Raw genomic sequence first — 19,742 nt, forward strand, 5'->3', positions numbered from 1 at the left:
TTCCAAGGGCAGAAGTGAAGGGGTCCTCAGAGGCTGACAGAGGAGAAGCTAGTGTGTACTTCCAACATCCAGCGCAAGGCAGAAGGGAGAATCTGCTCTGAAATGGCAGAAGAATGAGAGGAGGGTTGATGCTTTTCTGTGTCAATGCCCAATGCCTGGCATAGGGAACTCAGACATCAAGGGCTAGAAGTGATAGTGGCTGTTGCAGATTATTGTCTAACCTTAGATTCCAAGGACTAAATAGCATGGCAATGAAACTCATTCTCTGACAAGGAAAGACAAAGGAGAGACAATTATAGGCACCTGCTACAGACATCCAGGGTTGGAGGAGAGTGAGAATTAAACATTCCTGGACTAGCTTTCAGCGTCCTCTTGGCTGCAGGAGATTGTACATAGGAAACTTTATATCCCCAGCTGTTTGCTGGGTAACAAACCCAGCCAGATCGGCATCAGCACAGAGACTCCTAGGCTGCATGGAGTGCAGCTTCGTGATCCAGAAGACGGGAGTCCATCCAAAGAAGCCTGGAGGATCTGCTGGTTATTGATCAAGAGAGACTGACTGGGACTGTGAGAGTAACAGGGAAACTTGAGTGATTGGAGGGGAGTTTGGCCGAACGCCCTGTGCTCGGCACTAGACTGTTCATGCAGAGCAGGTGGCCCCTTGGCTTCTGAGGGCTCTTGGGTGAAAGACACCACAGAGTGAGGTGCATGGGCCTGATGGGCCAAGCCCTGGATTGAGAACCAGGAGCCGTAATGTTCTAACCTTGGCTCTGCACTCACTTTGTGGGTGGCCCTGGGCAGTCCAGTTCCCTCTCCCTCCACTTCTCTGCCAGTGAACTGGGGAGGATGGTAGTGACCTGGCACACAGGTGTGAGGATTAGCTAGTTAGTGTTGGTGCCATGCTTTGGCCATGTCAAGTGCTGGGTATCAGAAGGCTGAAGGACCAAGTTAGCCTTGCCAGGATTTGAAGCTGCAGCTCCATAGAGTCTGTATGTTGCAGAGAGCTCAGCTGACCCTGACCTCCTTACAGGCTTCTAATTCCGTCCTAATTCCCTGACCCTTTCACTGCAGACATGCTCTGAAAGCAGTGCATTACCTCAGCCATTTCACAGTCCTCATTAAACTCCTCCCTCCATTGTTATTGGGCCTGCTTTTTTCCTTGCACTACTGTCCCCCCTGCTTTCTCTAAACCTCTCCTCTTCCTTTAATCCTCCGGGCAGCAGAAACATAGGCACAGTTCACACTTGAAAGTTAAGTCAACATCTCTACAGCTTGCAGAGGTTCACATCCCTGAGCGCTGTAGCTATGACAAGCTAACCCCAGTGTAGATGCAGCTAGGTCAGTGGAGGAGTGCTTCCGTCGACCAAGCTACCACAGCTCGGGGAGGTGGATAACCTACAGCAATGGAAAAACCCCTCCCGTGGCCACAGGTAATATTTATGCTACAGTGCTATGGCAGCCCAACTATGGCACCACTGTAGAGCCATTAGGGTGACCAGATGTCCTGATTTTATAGGGACAGTCCAGATATTTGGGGCTTTTTTTTAATAAGGACTCCTATTACCCCCTACGCCATCCTGATTTTTCACACTTGCTGTCTGGTCACCCCAGAGCCATAGTGTAGGTGTGGCCTTAATCTCCATTTTTCCTGCCCTTTCCTTGCAAGGATTCCCTCTGGCAGTTCCCATTTGGCTGCCTCCCCCATGTTCCATGTCCTTACACTCAGGTCTCTGAGAAGCCCCTGGCACCTACTGCCCTTTGTGCCTGGCATTCCACGTTCTTTAGTTTCATAGTTTAAGGTGAGGAGGAACCATGAGCTCATGTGCTATCACCACTTGTATGCCGCAGGCAGTTAAACTTCACCCAGATATCCTGTGTTCAGCCCAAAGACCTCAGTTAGAGCCAAGCATGCAGAGGGAGGTGAACCCCCCGCCCCGAGGGGTGGAGCAGAAATTCCTTCCCCACTCCAGATCTGGTGATCAGAATGACCCTGAGCATGTGAGCAACACATCCCAATGTTTAGGTGTTTAGAAAGAGTAATAATATAAGAGAGATACCTATCTCCTAGAACTGGAAGGGACCCTGAAGAGTCATTGAGTCCAGCCCCCTGTCTTCACTAGCAGAACCAAATACTGATTTTGCCCCAGATCCCTAAGTGGCCCCCTCAAGGGTTGAACTCACAACCCAGGGTTTAGTAGGCCCAATGCTCAAACCACTGAGCTATCCCTTCCTCCCCCTGTACCACCTCATTACACTGTCCACCCCACCAGTGTGCCATCTCCAATTGTGGCCAATCGCTGATACTTCAGAGGAAGGTGAAAAAAACACCCAGAATACATCTGGCCAATTGTGCACTGGGAGGGAAATTCCTTCCTGACTCCTGCAGGCGTGTGGATGAAGCCTTGAAGCATGACGTTTGAGTATAGTCATTTTCTTAAGGCAGAACTGGAGATGATTCAAGCATTGAGGGCAATCCAGGCAGCGCTGTTCTCTTGTGCCCTAGTTACAATTCCCAGTCTTTTCCCACAACGCTGGTTTCCTCCATGCTAGTCTGTCAGTGCGGCAGAGTGCCCAAATGAGACTAGAGAGAACCATGCTCTTTTCTGTCGCATCAGGAATTTGGATTCTGATCCAAGTGGACCAGTGATCTGATCTATTTATGCACCATCTATCCAGTTTTTATACTCCATCCATCTCTGTGGTCCCTGAGTGCCTGACTCACCAGTCAACTTGATTCTGAACTAGAAGGAGCATCTCTTTGATTCCTGGCATTTAGAGACCATGGGGAAAAGTCCCTTAGAACAGCCTAAAACTGCTACATAACCCTGGTGTGACAGGAGCGATGATACTGGCTAGATGAGCACATTGCTCTGATACCAGGTGGCAGGGATACCTAGCTAGCAGCCTCACTGGTCTGATCCAACACATGAAGGAGAAGAGATCCCAGGGGAGATGGGAGCTGATCTGGCATGGAAAGGGGGGCAGGGATGCTGGAGCATGTGGGTCTGTTAGGCTGTGGAAGTAGGGCAGGTGCTGTGCTCCTGAGTCCTGCAGCTGCAGAAGTAGTCTGGTGGTGTCTTTGGGTTGGTTGAGCCTCCTGTCTATCTTGCAGCTCTTCCATGAGGCTGCGTACATGGCAGACGACCGCCAGGACCTCCTCAACGCCATCAACGAATTCCTGGACTGCAGCATTGTCATCCCCCCGTCAGAAGTGGAGGGGAAAGACTTGCTCAGGTCTATCGCTACTTTCCAGAAAGAGTTACTGAGGAAGAGGAAGGAGAGGGAGCAGAAGAAGTCCACGAAGGAAGGGGTTGTCCAGGAAGCTAAAGGTCTCTTCACTCTGTTTTTGGCAGATATTAAATTTGCATCCAGTGTCTCCCTGTCTGCCCTGGGAGGGTGCAGTGGGGGCTGTGCCATGGGCACTACTGGCTAGGAGGCCTCTGCTCCCCCCCACCACCCCCCCATGCACAGGATAAAGCGAGGACAGCTAGTGTGGGGTGAGCGGGGCTGAGTCCTGCAACAGAGATGGGGATGTGTGGAAGGCCCCGGGGGGCACAGCGTGGCGAAGGGGTTGGCAAGCCCAAAAGGGCAGAGAATGGCCATGAGGGGTGGGAATCCTGCAGGGGCAGAGAGTGGCCATGGGGGGAGGGGGGCAGCAGGCCATGGGGGGAGAGTCCAGGATTCATGTGGGGTGTGTAGAGAGCCTGCCGAGCTTCCCCCCTTCTCACCTGTTCTGTGGGAGATGAGTGTGTGCCAGCATCTGTCCCCAAGAGAGAGGGGTGGTTCTTGTTCCTACGTTCCCGTTGTAACCCCCGTACACCATGTCTCCCCAGAACTGTGTGAAGTGAAGGCTGAGGAGGAAGAGGAGGGGGATGCTGAGGACGACCCATTGAGGCGAACCGGCATTTGTTTTGGAGGTCTGGTTCAGGACATAAAGCGCAGGTACCCCAAATATCTCAGTGACATCAGAGACGCCTTGCACAGCCAGTGCCTTGCAGCCGTTCTCTTCATCTACTTTGCTGCTCTCTCTCCTGCCATCACCTTCGGGGGACTCCTAGGTAATGGGCCTGCTTTCTGTCTGCTCTTTGCACAAATGAGCCCAGGCTGGACTGGGGGCGCTGGCTCTGTCGTCAGATTCTGTGCCGGCCTGGCCTCAGGGCTTCAGCGCTGCTCGCTCAGGAGGCTGTAGCTGTGCTGCGCACATGGCTTGTACTCTTTCCCTGTAACTCGGCCTCTCCAGCTCCAGCTCCATTTGTGGCTCTTTTCTGAGCACCCTGCAGGGTGTTTGAATGCAGGATTCTAAGGGTGGTCACAGCAGAGCTAGAGAGGGGTTCTACCCTCAAATGTGAGACCCCCTGCCCAGTGCAGGACGGTTATGTCTGTCCAGGGGGAAGAGGGGTCTCCCTGCCCGTGCATAGTGTATCCGCACCAGAGTAACTCTGTGAGGGACTGCTCTCCACAGGGCTTCTTATCACGTACACGTTGTTCTCTCTTAGGAGAGAAGACAGAGGGTCTCATGGGGGTCTCAGAGCTGATCATCTCCACCTCAGTTCTGGGGTTCCTGTTCTCCCTGCTTGGAGCTCAGCCGCTCCTTGTCATCGGTTTCTCGGGGCCCCTTCTGGTATTTGAAGAAGCTTTTTTCAAGGTACTTGTAAGCCATCATGTCACATGTTGCTCCACTCTTCCTCTGCCATTGTACTTTGCTTCACTTGCCATGGTTTGTCTGTTCAGAGGGGCTAGCTGCACTCCCCTGTGCCAAAAGGGTTGACTCCTAAACATTCCTGCAGACTGTCACCATACCACAGGTCATCCAGGGCTGCCTGGCCCTGCCTTCCTGCCTGTCCTTTCCAGCTCACACCAGTCAGTTCTGCCTCCTCTCACCATGGTCCACTCCACTGAGTCTGTCTAGGATTGTGATTTTATTAATTTTTCGCAGTGCTGCCCTAGCCAGCAGCCCTGATATAAGCTCCTGCCCAAACCAGGCCCTGATCTGCATTGTTGTGGTGAGTGCTTATACATGCAGCCCACACTCCTTTTCTCTGTCACTTTTTCTCCTCTCTTTTGGGTGATGATTTTCCAGTTTCAGCTAACTGTATCCCAGTGTAGCCTGCAACCCATGCAGTCCAGTCCAGTCTCTCTAGGAGAGCAGTAACAGCTCACCTAGCATTATTCTTCATTTCTAATGTGGATTTCATATTGTGGTTATTTGTGCTCCCTCTTGCTTATCCCCGAGTTATGTTCAGGGAGGGTCTATGCCAGCCAGTTTGGAGATGTCTCATTCTTGTGCATCTTTACGTTGTGGACTGTGGAAAGAAAAATGTCTTTCAGTGTCACGTACAGCAGTTCTAGTCACTCTTTTCCACATTTCCAGGGAGTCTGTCTCTCTCGGTTTTCAAGTGCTTTCTCTTATGCCTCTCTATTCCATGCAGAACGTATGGGAATCACCACTGTCTTCCATCTTTGCCAGTCTCCTGCTGTAGTCTTAACTTCTTCCCATGTCATTTTGGGAGCTTTCCATTCTGCTTCTGTTGTGTGTTTGCATGTTGGGCTCTCTTGTTAACCTCTCGCCCTGGGGCTCCATGTCTTGTCATGTTATTCAGGTCTTTTCTCCACATGTGTCCTAGCCAGCTCCATTTTTGCTCCATAACTTCCTGTCCTATTGGTTTCTGTTTCATCCTCTTTCAGAGTTCCTTGTTTGTGATTTTTTTCTGGCCATCTGGTATTGAGCATTTGTCTAAGGCAACTGTTTATGAAAAATTGGAATTTTGATAGAAAGGTTGAAATAAGTTTCCAAGTTTCAATACCACTTCGTAAGACCAGCTTTACAATTGTATTAAATATCTGAAGTTTAGTTTGGAGGGCAAGATTTCAGTTTTTCTAGGTTGACTTTAGAGTTACAAAACATGTCCAGCTTTTGCTATTCTGGCTTTAATGTCCTCATCTGTTCCACCTGTTGTACGTACAGTGTTACCAAGATATGTGAAACTCTTATCTGAACTCTTCTATGTCAGTCCCAGAAAGCGGTGGTGTTAGTGTGTCTTGTTATGTGTTGATTCTCATGGTTTTAATTTTCGCTGTGTTGATCTTCAACCCTGCTAACTGTGCATGGTCCTGGAGATAATGCATTTTGGTTTGCATGTCTTGCATGGGATAGCAAGTTGATGTCCTCTACAAAGTCATGGTCCTCTAACTTCTGTGTGACAATCCATTGCACGGGTGCTGACTCTGTGAGTGCTCTGGGGCTGGAGCACCCACAGGGAAAAATTAGTGGGTGCTCTGCACCCACTGGCAGCCAAGCTCCCCTCCCCACACCTCTGCCTCACTTCACCTCTGCCTCCGCCTCTTCCCCTCAGTGCATTGCATCCCCGTTTCTCCCCCTAGCTCCCAGCACTTGCCACCATGAAACTGCTGTTTTGCAGCGTAAAAACCTCTGGGAAGGAGGGGGAAGGAGTGGGAACATGGCTTGCTTGGGGAGGAGGTGGGGAAGAGGCAGGGCCAGAACAGGGGTTTGGGAAAGAGGTTGGAATGGGGGCAGGGCAGGGGTGGAGTCAGGGCAGGGCCAGGGGCAGGGATGGGTCAAACACCCACTGGCGCCAGCAGATATTGGTGTCTATGCTCCACTGTATGCCCCTTAGTTGTTCTGTAGTCTTTCTCATTACCCAATCCACTACCAGTAAAAAGATCGTGGGTGCCATGAGACATCTTTGTCTGATGCCCATAGTAACCTCAAATGGCTGCGTCAGTTATGTATTAATTGACATGTCATATTTTCATAAAAGCTCCTTATGAAAATTTATGAGGATTCCATTGTAGCATAGCAACTTCCATAACCCTGTTCTATTCACTGTATCCATGGCTTTTTGGAAATCCATACAGTTCATATAAAGTGGTGACTGCCATTTGATTGACAGTTCTCTGGTGATCCATAGTGTTTATTATGATTCGATTACTAGTTTGGGGTTGTGGATTTTGTAATGGGTGAAGGCCTGTCAGAGTTCTTTGCTTCTCTCTCCTAGAGAGCAGCACAAGCATTTGTGATTTCTTCTTCCCCATGTGTAGTGTTCTCTGTGCTTGAGTGGGGTGGTCTTTACCGTTGTTTCTGGCTTTAGGAGCCAGGCTTGCATAGAAGTGGAGCGTGTTTATGTTTTGGGGCTGGAGCGTGCGGCGCTTTGACTGAGGTGGTATCCGAAGCACAATGTCCTGTGCATTGATCAGCAGAGGGAGTTTTTCTAGGTCTGTTCAGCTGCCGTTGGTTGGGAAAGTTCCTTTGCATGCCCATAGCGGGGCTCGTTGGGCATTTTTCCGACAATCCCGGCATGCAGACTGTGGGGGCTGGTGACTAGGCTGAGCAGTTTTCCTGGGGAGCTGTGCTGGTGTCATGGTTTCTTTGTAGCATGGGAGCAGGGCAGAGGGGATGTGCAATGCACAGTGTGCCCTGGGATGCACCCTAGTAACTAGCACTACAGTTTGAGCAGGACAGGCCCAGTGAAACAACAGATACTAAGTCTGTGACTCTACTCATCAAATGAAGCATTTCCTGTTCCCTCCAGCCCTACCTTAACCCCTTCCCTGCCAGGCTACATGGAAAAATGTACACACACCATCCCAGAAACTGATAAAGAATCAAGTAAAATGGGAGAGAGGGGAGGAGAGGGGATATGGGAGAGCAGAGGGGAGAGGCTGTCCCATGGGCTGTGCTTAACCCTTCATTTTCCTATTTCAGTTCTGCCAGAGCCAAGGCATCGAGTACCTGACGGGCAGAGTGTGGATTGGCCTGTGGCTCATTGTCTTCATCTTCATCATTGTGGCAGCTGAAGGCAGCTTCCTGGTGCGATACATCTCGCCCTTCACACAGGAGATCTTTGCCTTCCTCATCTCCCTCATCTTCATCTACGAGACCTTCTATAAACTCTACAAGGTGAACTAGCCCCAGGGAGGGGTGCTAGTATCTGCCCAGCTGTCTGATCTAGGCACCTGCCACCATCATGTCCACGCGTCTCCCGCAATCAATAGAGAGAACAATAACAACAATATCTCTGATGCAGGCCAGAGTGCCTTAGCATTTCTGACTGGGCCTGCAAGACCATTCTTTGCTACTTCTCAAGGCCCCAAACACAAGTGCCCCCTGTGTGCTGTAACCACGTTGCTGTGCACAGTTATTGGGTGGAGCATAGCGGGACACACCCCAAACCTTCTCTCCCTTCCCCTGCAGCAGTACCTTGACACATAACTAGTTTTTTCTTTTCTTTCTTCCTCAACCTTCCTGGTGTGGATAGATTGTGAGATGAGCTATTTGGGGAAGTGCAGTGATGGGATGGCAACACACAGGGCTGTCCTCCCTTGCACCTCTGCCTAGGTGGTGACTGCACCCTCTGCTTGTCTCGCCTGTCCAGGTCTTTACAGAGCATCCTTTGCTGAAGTTTTACCCGCCAAGTTTGCAGAGTGGCTTGAACGCCAGCACACTCTCTGCTGATGCCATGTCTCTGGAAACCAGGATGCAGCCCAATACTGCCCTCCTCTCACTCATCCTCATGCTGGGCACCTTCTTCATCGCTTTCTTTATGCGCAAGTTCAAGAACAGCCGTTTCTTAGGAGGCAAGGTAAGATGCTGAGCTGTGGCCCTTTCATCCACCATGCATCCCTTCTGGCTGCACATGTCTGCCCTCTGTAGCACCTGCATTATCTATTATAGTATGTCTGAACCTGGTGCCCTGTCCTGGCTCACATGGTCTTACCAGGCCTGTGTGGGCAAAGGGCTGTCTGTGCTGATAGGAAACTGCCTGACGAGAGAGCTGGCACCCTGGTGTGTTGTTGTCTCTTTCCAGGTGAGTCTGGTGCCATCAGGAGCTGCCCCCGTAAAATAAACACCAACAGTCCTCTGAATGCCATTGGAGAGGGCAGGCTTCCTTGGCACAAGGCCGTAGATAAGACCTGGCTGCTGCTGACACTTATCTGGCCTACTCACATCTGCCCCACGGTATCTTCAGATGGCGGGATCCAGCTACCCAAATGCTGCTTGGGCCTAAACACTTCAGGCCCTCAGCAGGGCTTCTCTGGTTGGATCCGGAGTCAAGGGTCTGCTAAACTGGAGCTTTACAGCCGTAGGGACTGGTGGGTATATGAGTCTCTATAGGTCAGGCTAATCTTAGGGGACTGGACTCCAGTATGTGTCAGAGTGACCTGGCATGGGAGAAGGGATAAACTTAATTTTAGTTCTCTCTGTGATCCATCTGTCTGCCCATCTGAGGCACTAATACAGCACTCAGTGCCATGGGACCCGAGTGCTTCTCTAAGGCATTTCCAGCTAGAATGTGCCTGGTGAATGCTGGCTTCCCAACCAGTCTCCCAGGGGCCAGATGGTGTCTGGAGCAGCCCAGGTACCTGAATGTGGCTAGAGAGTAGCTGGGGCCCAGCCAGGGAGAAAAGCAGCCCAGTGGGGTCAGGGAGTGACCAGAGCTCCTGTATCCTCTGCTCATTAGCAGCATTCACATTTGTAGTGGGCACCTTGCACGTCCCTTGGCTGGGATGGATCATCGGCCTGTCTCAGGGCTCAGTACAGTGCCTGGCATTGTAGCAGTGTCTAAGCGCTTGGCCTGCGCGTTCCCACTGAAACGTGTTTGCTTTGCAGGCTCGACGGATCATTGGAGACTTTGGAATCCCCATCTCGATCCTGGTCATGGTCTTAGTGGATTACACCATCACAGACACGTACACACAGGTAGGTGCTGGCGCTCCCATCAGGCCGGACACCAGCCCAGCACGTGTGGGGCTACTGATTGTTCCATTCACTGTGCGTGTGTAGCTAGATGTGTTTGTGTTTCTCACTTTCTCAGTGCAAACCAAAGAGAGATTTTTGTGCCCATACCTCTGCGAATCAGAGCTGTAGGCGCAGCCCTGGGAGGCATTGAGACCTACCAAGATGTGGGTCAGAGCCGTGAGGGACTGAGGATTCCTGCGACACCAGGAGCCAGATCAGAGCTGTGCAGGTTTGAGGGTCTGTGTGTTACCAAGAGCTGGATTAGAACTGGGAGCAACTCAGGTCTGTGCAAGCTAAATAGAAGGGAGCTGGTATTCCCTCTGAATACAGCATTGTGAAACTCATTACTGGAAGCTGTGTCCAGTTTTGGTGCCTGCACTTCAGAAGGGATACTGAGCACCCGGAAGGGGCTCAGACAGAGCTCAAGATCTGGAAAATCTCCTTCGCAGTGAGACTAAGGAGCTCAGTATATTTAGTGTATCCAAGAGGAGTGAAGAGGTGACTTTTTCACTGTCTGTAAATACCTTCCCGAGGGAGATTTTCTGGCTTGTCTACATGGTGCATTAGTCTTCCCCGAGGGTGTAAATTCTAATGCACGCTAGCGTGTTGTGGACTAACTGACCTGTGTGGACCCTGCTGGGGTGCACTAAAAGTTCCCTTGTGCTCATTGATTCAGTATTGTTTGAAATGGGAACTTTTAATCTGCACCAGTAGAGTCCCCTTGAGCCACTTAGTACATGAAACCCTGGTTGCATCCCTGCCTCAGTTTCCCTGAACACACTTTCAAGAAGTCCAGTGAGGCTTATCTACATCAAGCTGTTAGAGGGCTTATTCCTTCACTCTCACCCTTCCCTGGCCCTTCTCGTGTGAACAGAGAGCAACAAGACCCGATGTCTGAAGGTGAAAACAATTCGATGTGCCTCTTCGGGGCTCTAGTGTATTAACTTCACATGGTGAAATGTGCTGGGCACATGAGCCTTCACATCAACATCTGAGATAGGGAGAAATGGGCCAAATTAACCTTAGTCTATCAATTCCACTTACCTCCCTCTCCTGCCTCTGCGACGAACTGAGAATGTTCTTAATGTTTTCTCTGAATACTGTGTTGATGCCTCAGTGTCCCCATGGCAGTTCTTAAGTATCTGGCAGAGCAAAGGGCCAGTGCACCTAAATGCCTGGCACTCTGTCTCCTAGCAACTGATGGCCTGGGCCCCTCCTCTGCAAAGGTGCCATCTGAAGGTGTTGGAGACAAAGTGATCAGGTGACCTCCTGGCCCAGGAAAGGGGCTGAGCAGAGAGGAGGGGCTGGTTGGGGGTTGTTAGTCTGGAGCTAGCTGGGGACAAGGAGTGAAGTGCAGACTTGGGTGTCTGGCTCACTGCCCCCCAGAATGGACCCGGCCGAGGGGTCCGGTTCACTGTACCTACAAGCTCTGTTTTAGACCCTGTTCCTGTCATCAAATAAACCTCTGTTTTTACTGGCTGGGTGAGAGTCAACGTCTGACTGCAAGTGGGGGTGCAGGACCCTGTGGCTTCCCCAGGACCCCGCCTGAGTGGGCTTGCTGTGGGAAGTGCATGGAGGGGCAGAGGATGCTGAATGCTCCAAGGAGAGACCCAGGAGATGAAGATGTGTGAGCGTCTTGCCCTGAACAAGTCTGCTCCAAGGGAGAGGAGGCTCCCCAAACTCCTGACTGGCTTGGTGGGGAGCTGTTCCAGAGCATTGCCTGGGGACTCCGTGACAGCCTCCATCCAGGGTCCTTACCTGTGAAGCGCTCTTGACCCAGGATCCTCCTCTGTCAGGGCTTCTGGGCAAAGGTCCGCGCAGAGTTCAAACCAAGGCAGCCCTTGGCATATAATTCCTCTGTGATCTGCAGTTCCCGGTGAGGTCCTCTCACTGGGACCAAGTTCTGCTAGGGCTTGGCATTCACAGCTCTTCCCTTTCAAAGCCTCTTCTTCGGTCTCGTTGCCTGCTGCTCACCGCACTGACCCCCAAGAAGAGCTCTCCTTAGAAGCTCTCTGTCCCTCTGCTCCACTCTATCTGTCTGAGCCCTCATGACCCCGGTAAGGCCCGGGTGCTCCTTGCCTACTGACCTGCCTGTCACAGGCAGGCTGGGTACCTGCCCCCTCCAGAGCCAGCCCCCAGGACAGTGCAACACACTAGTGGTCAGTGGAATTGAGACTCCTGAACCAGGCAGACATGCCCTGAGAACCAAGGCTCTTGAACCCAGCAGACAAAGGCAGAGCGACACCCAGCGGCTGGACTAGACTCAAACTCAGAGTAGAAATAGGGCACTGATGTTTAACGGGAAGGGGAACCATCCACAGGAACAGGGCACCCAGGGACGTGGTGTCTTCTCCATCACCGGGAGTCTTCATATCAAGCTCAGGCATTTCTTTTTATAACCTCCACCGCTGCTCAACCACAGTTGATGGGCTGGATGCAGGAAGGGAGGGATGAGGGTCTCTGGTGTGGGCTATGCAGGAGCTCAGATGGGGGGGGGATTATAATGGCCCCTTCTGGATTTAACATGTACGATACCAAGGGCTGAGTCAGAGCTGTGCAGGGCTGAGGATCCCGGCGGTACCGAGAGCCAGGTTGGAGCCACAGGGGGTTGAGGATCCCAGCGGTACCGAGAGCCGGGTCGGAGCCATAGGGGGTTGAGGATCCCTGCAATACCCAGAGCCAGGTCGGAGCCATAGGGGGTTGAGGATCCCAGCAGTACCGAGAGCCGGGTCGGAGCCAGAGGGGGCTGAGGATCCCTGCAATACCCAGAGCCAGGTCGGAGCCATAGGGGGCTGAGACTCCCTGCGGTACCGAGAACCAAGTCAGAGCCATAGGGGGCTGAGGATCCTGGCAGTACCCAGAGCCGGGTCAGAGCCATAGGAGGTTGAGAATCCCGGTGGTACCAAGAGCCAAGTCAGAGCCATAGGGGGCTGAGGATCCCTGCAATACCCAGAGCCAGATCAGAGCCATAGAGGGCTGAGACTCCCTGCGGTACCAAGAACCAAGTCAGAGCGATAGGGGGCTGAGGATCCTGGCGGTACTGAGAGCCAGGTCGAAGCCATAGGGAGTTGAGGATCTCGGCGGTACCGAGACCCGGGTTGGAGCCACAGGGGGTTGAGGATCCCGGCGGTACCGAGAGCCAGGTTGGAGCCACAGGGGGTTGAGGATCCCAGCGGTACCGAGAGCCGGGTCGGAGCCACAGGGGGTTGAGGATCCCAGCAGTACCGAGAGCCGGGTCGGAGCCAGAGGGGGCTGAGGATCCCTGCAATACCCAGAGCCAGGTCGGAGCCATAGGGGGCTGAGACTCCCTGCGGTACCGAGAACCAAGTCAGAGCCATAGGGGGCTGAGGATCCTGGCAGTACCCAGAGCCGGGTCAGAGCCATAGGAGGTTGAGAATCCCGGTGGTACCAAGAGCCAAGTCAGAGCCATAGGGGGCTGAGGATCCCTGCAATACCCAGAGCCAGATCAGAGCCATAGAGGGCTGAGACTCCCTGCGGTACCAAGAACCAAGTCAGAGCGATAGGGGGCTGAGGATCCTGGCGGTACTGAGAGCCAGGTCGAAGCCATAGGGAGTTGAGGATCTCGGCGGTACCGAGACCCGGGTTGGAGCCACAGGGGGTTGAGGATCCCGGCGGTACCGAGAGCCAGGTTGGAGCCACAGGGGGTTGAGGATCCCAGCGGTACCGAGAGCCGGGTCGGAGCCACAGGGGGTTGAGGATCCCAGCAGTACCGAGAGCCGGGTCGGAGCCATAGGGGGCTGAAATTCCCTGCAATACCAAGAGTCAGGTCGGAGCTATAGAGCAGTGAAGATCCCTGCAGTACTGAGAACAAAGTCGGAGCCATAGTGGCTGAGGATCCTTGCAGTACCCAGAGCAGGTCGGAGCCATAGGTGCTGAGAATCCTGGCGGTACTGAGAGTCAGGTCGGTGCCGTAGGAGCTGAGGGGCTTAATGTCATTGAGTAAATGTTTATTTTTTTCCTGCTCTCACAGAAGCTGAATGTTCCCTCTGGGCTGTCAGTCACGTCTCCCCAGAAGCGTGACTGGTTCATTCACCCCTTGGGCAGCCGACAGGCCTTTCCCATGTGGATGATGTTTGCCTCAGCCATCCCTGCACTCCTGGTCTTTATCCTCATTTTCATGGAGACCCAGATCACCACGTGAGTACTGCTGCCTCCACCCATAGCTCCCTCGTCCCACTGGGCTCCGAGCTAGTGCCTGGCAACTGTACGGGGAGATGGACGATGTGGGGGGTTCTCGACGTTGGGCTGGGCCCCGGGTGTTCAGCCACAATCACAGGCTTGGATGTGAGGAGGCAGGTTTCTGTTCCCTGGGACTCTCCTGTCATGGCCCTTCCTGCACAGCAACTGTGGCTGTGGTTTCCCCTCCCCTGCCAGGTGGAGCCTGCGCCAGCCTCACCCAGGAAAGGAGCCTGTCCCTGGGCTTGGCAGACAGAAGAATGGCCAGGAGCGGCGAAGAACATCCTCTCTCCCCCACATGCCAGGCTGGACTCTCCCTTGCCTGGCAGCTCGGTTTGCCAACTGCACCTCTGTGCAGCACATGAGTAGTGCTCCCAGCTCCAAAGGCCACTGGGCACATGTTCTGCCCCAGCAGCACAGGCACAGGGAGGACCCGGGGCTGAGCAGGCCTGGCACCAACAGCAGAACCCTCTTCTCCCCCCAGCCTGATTGTCAGTAAGAAGGAGAGGAAGCTCATGAAAGGCTCTGGTTTCCATCTGGACCTGCTGCTCATTGGAACCATGGGGGGGCTCTGCGCACTGTTCGGGCTCCCTTGGCTGACCGCCGCCACTGTGCGCTCGGTCACCCACGTCAATGCCCTGACGGTCATGAGCAAGGCCATCGCTCCGGGGGAGAAGCCGAAGATTGAGGAGGTGAAGGAGCAGCGTGTAACAGGAGTTGCAATTGCTGTCCTTGTCGGTGAGTCCCAAGCTACTGAACTTGGGAGGCAGAGGTTGTCCAGGGATAGGGTTGGCAGCATCCCTACGGCCAGCAGCCCTACTCCGCCCCCCAGCCAGCATGTTGAGACTCCCTCCAAGACCTTTCCACACAGTTTGTCGAATTCTGGGAGAACACTCGACCTACTCTGTACCTCACCTCTGTATTCCTAGCTCATCTTGTCTGTTTTCCCTCCTGTCTCAGCTGGCTCAGACAGTCTGTCTGGTCTCTACACCTCTCAAATTCTAGCCTCCAAGAAATGAGGCCTCCCTCCAAGTGATAATTACTCATGTCAGGCCAGGCCTAGTTACACAGTGCCCCTACCTCGCAGCCAGCACCAGTGCCCTGCTCACAAAAGCAGTGTCCCGCCCCACTCCCCATGGCCATTGCCCCACCCACAAAACCAGTGCCCTGCCCCTCTCCCCATGGCCATGGCCCCTACCTCGCAGCCAGCACCAGTGCCCTGCCCACAAAACCAGTGCCCCACCCCACTCCTTATGGCCAGCACCTCTGCCCTGGCCCCAAAACCAGCACTGCTACTTTGCAGCCATCAACCTTGCCTAGCATGTACAACCAGTGCCGTACTCATTCCCCACAACTAGTGCCTAACCTGCCCCGCACGGCCAGCGCCCCAACCCTGCCCCCGACAGCCCCCGCACAGCCAGTGCCCTTCCCCGCCCCCACAACTAGTGCCCGACCTGCTCCCCGTGGCCGGTGTCCCTGCCTTGCCCCCAACAGCTCCCCACGGCCAACTCCCCAACCCTGCCCCTGACAGCTCCCCACAGCCAGTGCCCCTCCCCACCCCCACAACTAGTGCCCGACCTGCTCTCCACAGCTGGCGCCCCAGCCCTTCCCCCAACAGCTCCCCATGGCCAGCGCCCCAGTCCTGCCCCCAACAGCTCCGCACAGCCAGCGCCCCTCCCCACCCCCACAACTAGTGTGTGACCTGCTCTCCATGGCTGGTGTCCCAGCCCTGCCCCCAACAGCTCCCCACTGCCAGCACCTTAGCCCTGCCCCTGACAGCTCCCCACAGCCAGTGCCCCTCCCCACCCCTACAACTAGTGCCCAACCTGCTCCCCACAGCCGGCGCCCCAGGCCTGCCCCCAACAGCTCCCCACAGCCAGTGCCCCTCCCCATCCCCACAACTAGTGCCTAACCTGCCCCCCATAGCCAGTGCCCCAGCCCTGCCCCCCAGCTCCCAAGGCCCCAGCCCTGCCCCCAAAAGCTCCATAGAGCTCCCGCCCCATGCCGCTATCCACAGCTCCCCCAGCTGGGGGCTCCTGACAGTGACCGCCCCTACCCTGTACTGTGCAGCAACTAGAGAGACGCAGGCGGTGTCAGGACAGTGGTCCATGTGCAGCAGACATGCAGCTGGGGTGCGTGTATCTGAGCTCTGTCCTTGCAGGCTTGTCCATTGTGATGGGCAACATGCTGCGCCGGATCCCCCTTGCTGTGCTCTTCGGGATCTTCCTCTACATGGGGGTCACGTCTCTCACCGGCATCCAGCTCTACGAGCGTCTCCTCCTCATCTTCATGCCGTCCAAGCACCACCCAGACCACGTCTACGTCATCAAGGTGAGTGAGCAGGGGCAGTTGAGGGAGCTGGGGCTGGGACTGGGACATGGAGGGGACTGGTGGGTGGGGACCAGGGAGAATGAGAGGCCCTAGGTGGGAGATGTAAGAGGGGAACTGTCCGTGAACTGTCTGGAGGAGCCGAGCATTCAGTGGGGCCATGCTGTAGACAGGGCCCCGGGGCTGGAAGGTTGTGGTGATGCGTGCGCAGGAGGGACCGAGCGTTCAGTGGGGCCGTGCTGCAGACGGGGAGCCGGGGCCGAGTGTTCAGTGGGGCCGTGCTGTAGACGGAGCACCGGGGCTGGGCGCACAGAGCGACCTGCGGGCTGGAGGAGCCAAGCGTTCAGTGGGGCCGTGCTGTAGACGGGGTGCCGGGGCTGGGTGGACAGAGTGACCTGCGGGCTGGAGGGGCCGAGCATTCAGTGAGGCCATGCTGTAGACGGGGTGCCGGACCGATCGTTCAATGGGGCCGTTGTGTGGACAGAAGCCGAGGCCGAGCGTTCAGTGGGGCCGTGCTGTAGACAGGGCGCCGGTGCTGAGAGGTCGTGGTGATGTACAGGCAGGTGGGGCCGTGCTGTAGACGGGGTGCCGGGGCCGGGAGGTCGTGGTGATGCACAGACGGGTGGGGCCGTGCTGTAGAAGGGGTGCCGGGGCCAGGAGGTCGTGGTGAAGCACGGACTGGAGGGGCTGAGTGTTCAGTGGGGCCATGCTGTAGACGGGGCGACGGGGCTGGGTGGACAGAGCAACCTGTGGCTGGAGGGGCCGAGCGTTCAGTGGGGCCGTGCTGTAGACAGGGCGCCGGGGCTGGGAGGTCGTGGTGACGCGCAGGCTGGAGGGGCCGAGTGTTCAGTGGGGCTATGCTGTAGACGGGGCAACAGGGCCTAGCATTCAGTGAGGCCGTGCTGCAGACAGGGAGCTGGGGCCGAGTGTTCAGTAGGGCCATGCTGTAGACAGGGCGCCGGAGCTGGGTGGACAGAGTGACCTGCGGGCTGGAGGGGCCGAGCATTCAGTGGGGCCATGGTGTAGACGGGGCGCCGGGGCTGGGTGGACAAAGTGACCTGCGGGCGGGAGGGGCCAAGCTTTCAGTGGGGCCATGCTGTAGACGGGGCGCTGGGGCTGGGCTGACAAAGTGACCTGCGGGCGGGAGGGGCCAAACGTTCAGTGGGGCCATGCTGTAGACAGGGTGCCGGGGCCGAGCGTTCAGTGGGGCTATGCTGTAGACGGGGTGCTGGGTCTGGGAGGTCGTGGTGAAGCGCGGGCTGGAGGGGCTGAGCATTCAGTGGGGCTGTGGTGTATATGGGGCTGGGAGGCTGTGGTGACGTGCAGGCGGGAGGGGAACGTGGCTCATCTCCCTGAGGGATGGCGAGTTACTAGGCTGGACTCGTGTCCCCAGGTGAAGACCTGGAGAATGAACCTCTTCACCTGCATCCAGCTGGCCTGCATCGTGGTGCTCTGGGTGGTGAAGTCAACAGTGGCCTCGTTAGCTTTTCCTTTTATCCTGATTATGACGGTGCCCTTACGACGCTTCCTGCTGCCCCGCTTCTTTCAGGACCGGGAGCTCAAAGCCGTAAGCAGTTGTGTGTGTGACCCGCATCCGTCTCCTCAGGGCAGGGCCATCTTCAGTTCGCTCAGGCAGCTGGCGTGTGGGGCACTGCCTGTCAAGAGGGGCCGGGAGTTTTCTCCAGCTTGTTGTGGATGGTGATTTTTATGCAGTAGTGCCTCGGCCAGGCCCAGCACTTTCCAGCAGAGCCAGGGGACCCTGCCCCAGTGAGCTTACAGCCTGGGGGGTAGGAAGGGCACAGATGCCAAGCAGAAGCCTGGAACGGGGGCTTCCCACTCCATCTCTCTCTCCACGGTCAGGGCTGCCGGATCTGGTGAAGTAGGGCTGGAGCTATCTGGCCGTCTCCTCCCTGGTGACGGCTAGGACAGCCCAGTTCCCCAGACATTGAGTTTGTCAAACACAGGGCTCTCCAGACTGAGAGCCCAGGGGCTGGGGCCTCTTCCCATCTTCTCTGGGTGGCGTCCAGGGTCCTCGCCACCAAGAAGAGCCTGCATCAGCAGCTGGAGGTGTGGAGGAGCTTCACAGCCTTTCCTAGGGGCTGCAGCTACCTAGCAGAGGAGCCAGCACCAGAGCTGCCAGGGGAAGGACACCAAGTCAGAGAGTGGGGAGGGAGGAATGGGGTGCGTGGGAGGGGGAAGGAGACAATGTGAGCGCCCTGCGACATAACGGGCAAAGCGCTCGATACCAACATCCCCCCAGCGGGATGGGTGAGGGCCCTGGCTCCTGCTCCTGGGCTGGGGTCTGAGATTGGCGAGACAGCCACCAGGAGCCTCGCTCTGGTCGCTGCCATGCCCCTGCCCAGCTTCTGTCTCTGCCCACAGCTGGACTCGGAAGACGCGGAGCCGAACTTTGACGAGGACGGCCAGGACGAGTACAACGAGATGCACATGCCTGTGTGAGCGGCTGCTCCGCCCCCTCCCTGTGGAAAGCTGCTCGTTCCCATGTGTTCTCCTTGGCTACGGCCCAATCCAAATGGCTTGGAACTTATTACACGTCAGATGTTTTCCTGTCTGGACCAAAGAGCAGCTGTGTCGGAACCCTGGAGGGAGGTGGGCAAGGCTGTTCCTGATCCCACCCCTCACCCACTCAGTGGAAGTGTGAGTCTGTCTCCACCTGTACGTAGCGGGAGACGCTTCTCACATCCAGAGGTTCTGTAGGGGCCTGCACTGCCTCAGGTCATGGGTCTCCCTTACTGGAGATGGGGGGTTGCATTGGTATGTGGGTTAGCAAAGGGGCCATGCAGCTGGGAGCCACCACCTCCCGTCCACTCACCACAGAGCTCCGGCTCCTCCAAATACCAGCCCAAGCTCCACGTTCCACTGAGCCTGAGGCAGGCACGGGCCCCGCACAGAGCTCCAGTCACAGTGCCCGGCCGGACTCTGCCTGCACAGGGCAAGACTCCAAGAGTTGCCTGCTCTGCCACCCCCAGCTGGGCTGCCCAGCTCCCTTAGCAGGCACACAAGGGGCTCCTTCCACGACTCCCTGCCACAGGCTGCTTTGCATCTCAGACTGCCCTGCCTGGTTTGCTAACAGTGCTCCTATACCATCCTGGGCTCCAGCACAGCCAGGATTATGGGAACTCAGGAGCCTGCCCCAGGCTCTCTGTGCTACTGGCCATACACCTGTGTCCCAGCAGCAGGCAGTTTCCCTGTGGATAGGCAGGGCCTCAAGGAGTTCAAATCCCATTTCCCTGCCTGTCTGAGCCCATCCCCTGCTGATCACTCCAAGCTGTATTTCTGGGGTGATGGGGTCTGAGGTCATGGGCATTGCCGTGGTAACCAGCTGTGATGTCAGTGTTAAGGCTTGTGATGTCTGCAGCGGAAGGAGCAGCAAGAATGGCCTCCTAGAGCAGGCAGGGTTGAGAGGGCTTCCAGAGGAAGTGACTCCCATGCAGCATGC

General features: G+C 55.6%; 1 protein-coding gene across 3 annotated transcripts in view; it reads left to right on the forward strand.

Annotated features, from left to right (window-relative positions):
* The window catches only part of SLC4A3 (solute carrier family 4 member 3), a 71,016-nt gene extending 51,944 nt beyond the window's left edge, over positions 1 to 19,072 (forward strand). For all 3 annotated transcript variants that reach the window (XM_032774438.2, XM_032774446.2, XM_075070326.1), the window contains 11 exons: positions 3,113 to 3,329; positions 3,834 to 4,058; positions 4,497 to 4,645; positions 7,724 to 7,918; positions 8,394 to 8,600; positions 9,629 to 9,718; positions 13,749 to 13,915; positions 14,439 to 14,692; positions 16,116 to 16,285; positions 17,676 to 17,849; positions 18,665 to 19,072. In XM_032774438.2, coding sequence (XP_032630329.1) covers positions 3,113 to 3,329; positions 3,834 to 4,058; positions 4,497 to 4,645; positions 7,724 to 7,918; positions 8,394 to 8,600; positions 9,629 to 9,718; positions 13,749 to 13,915; positions 14,439 to 14,692; positions 16,116 to 16,285; positions 17,676 to 17,849; positions 18,665 to 18,742 — 1,926 coding nt within the window. In that variant the 3' untranslated portion in view covers positions 18,743 to 19,072. The remainder of the gene's footprint in view (positions 1 to 3,112; positions 3,330 to 3,833; positions 4,059 to 4,496; positions 4,646 to 7,723; positions 7,919 to 8,393; positions 8,601 to 9,628; positions 9,719 to 13,748; positions 13,916 to 14,438; positions 14,693 to 16,115; positions 16,286 to 17,675; positions 17,850 to 18,664) is intronic.
* The last annotated feature ends 670 nt before the right edge of the window (positions 19,073 to 19,742 follow it).

This window comes from Chelonoidis abingdonii, chromosome 10 (genome assembly GCF_003597395.2).
Source record: "Chelonoidis abingdonii isolate Lonesome George chromosome 10, CheloAbing_2.0, whole genome shotgun sequence".
In the NCBI taxonomy this organism is placed as follows: domain Eukaryota; kingdom Metazoa; phylum Chordata; order Testudines; family Testudinidae; genus Chelonoidis; species Chelonoidis abingdonii.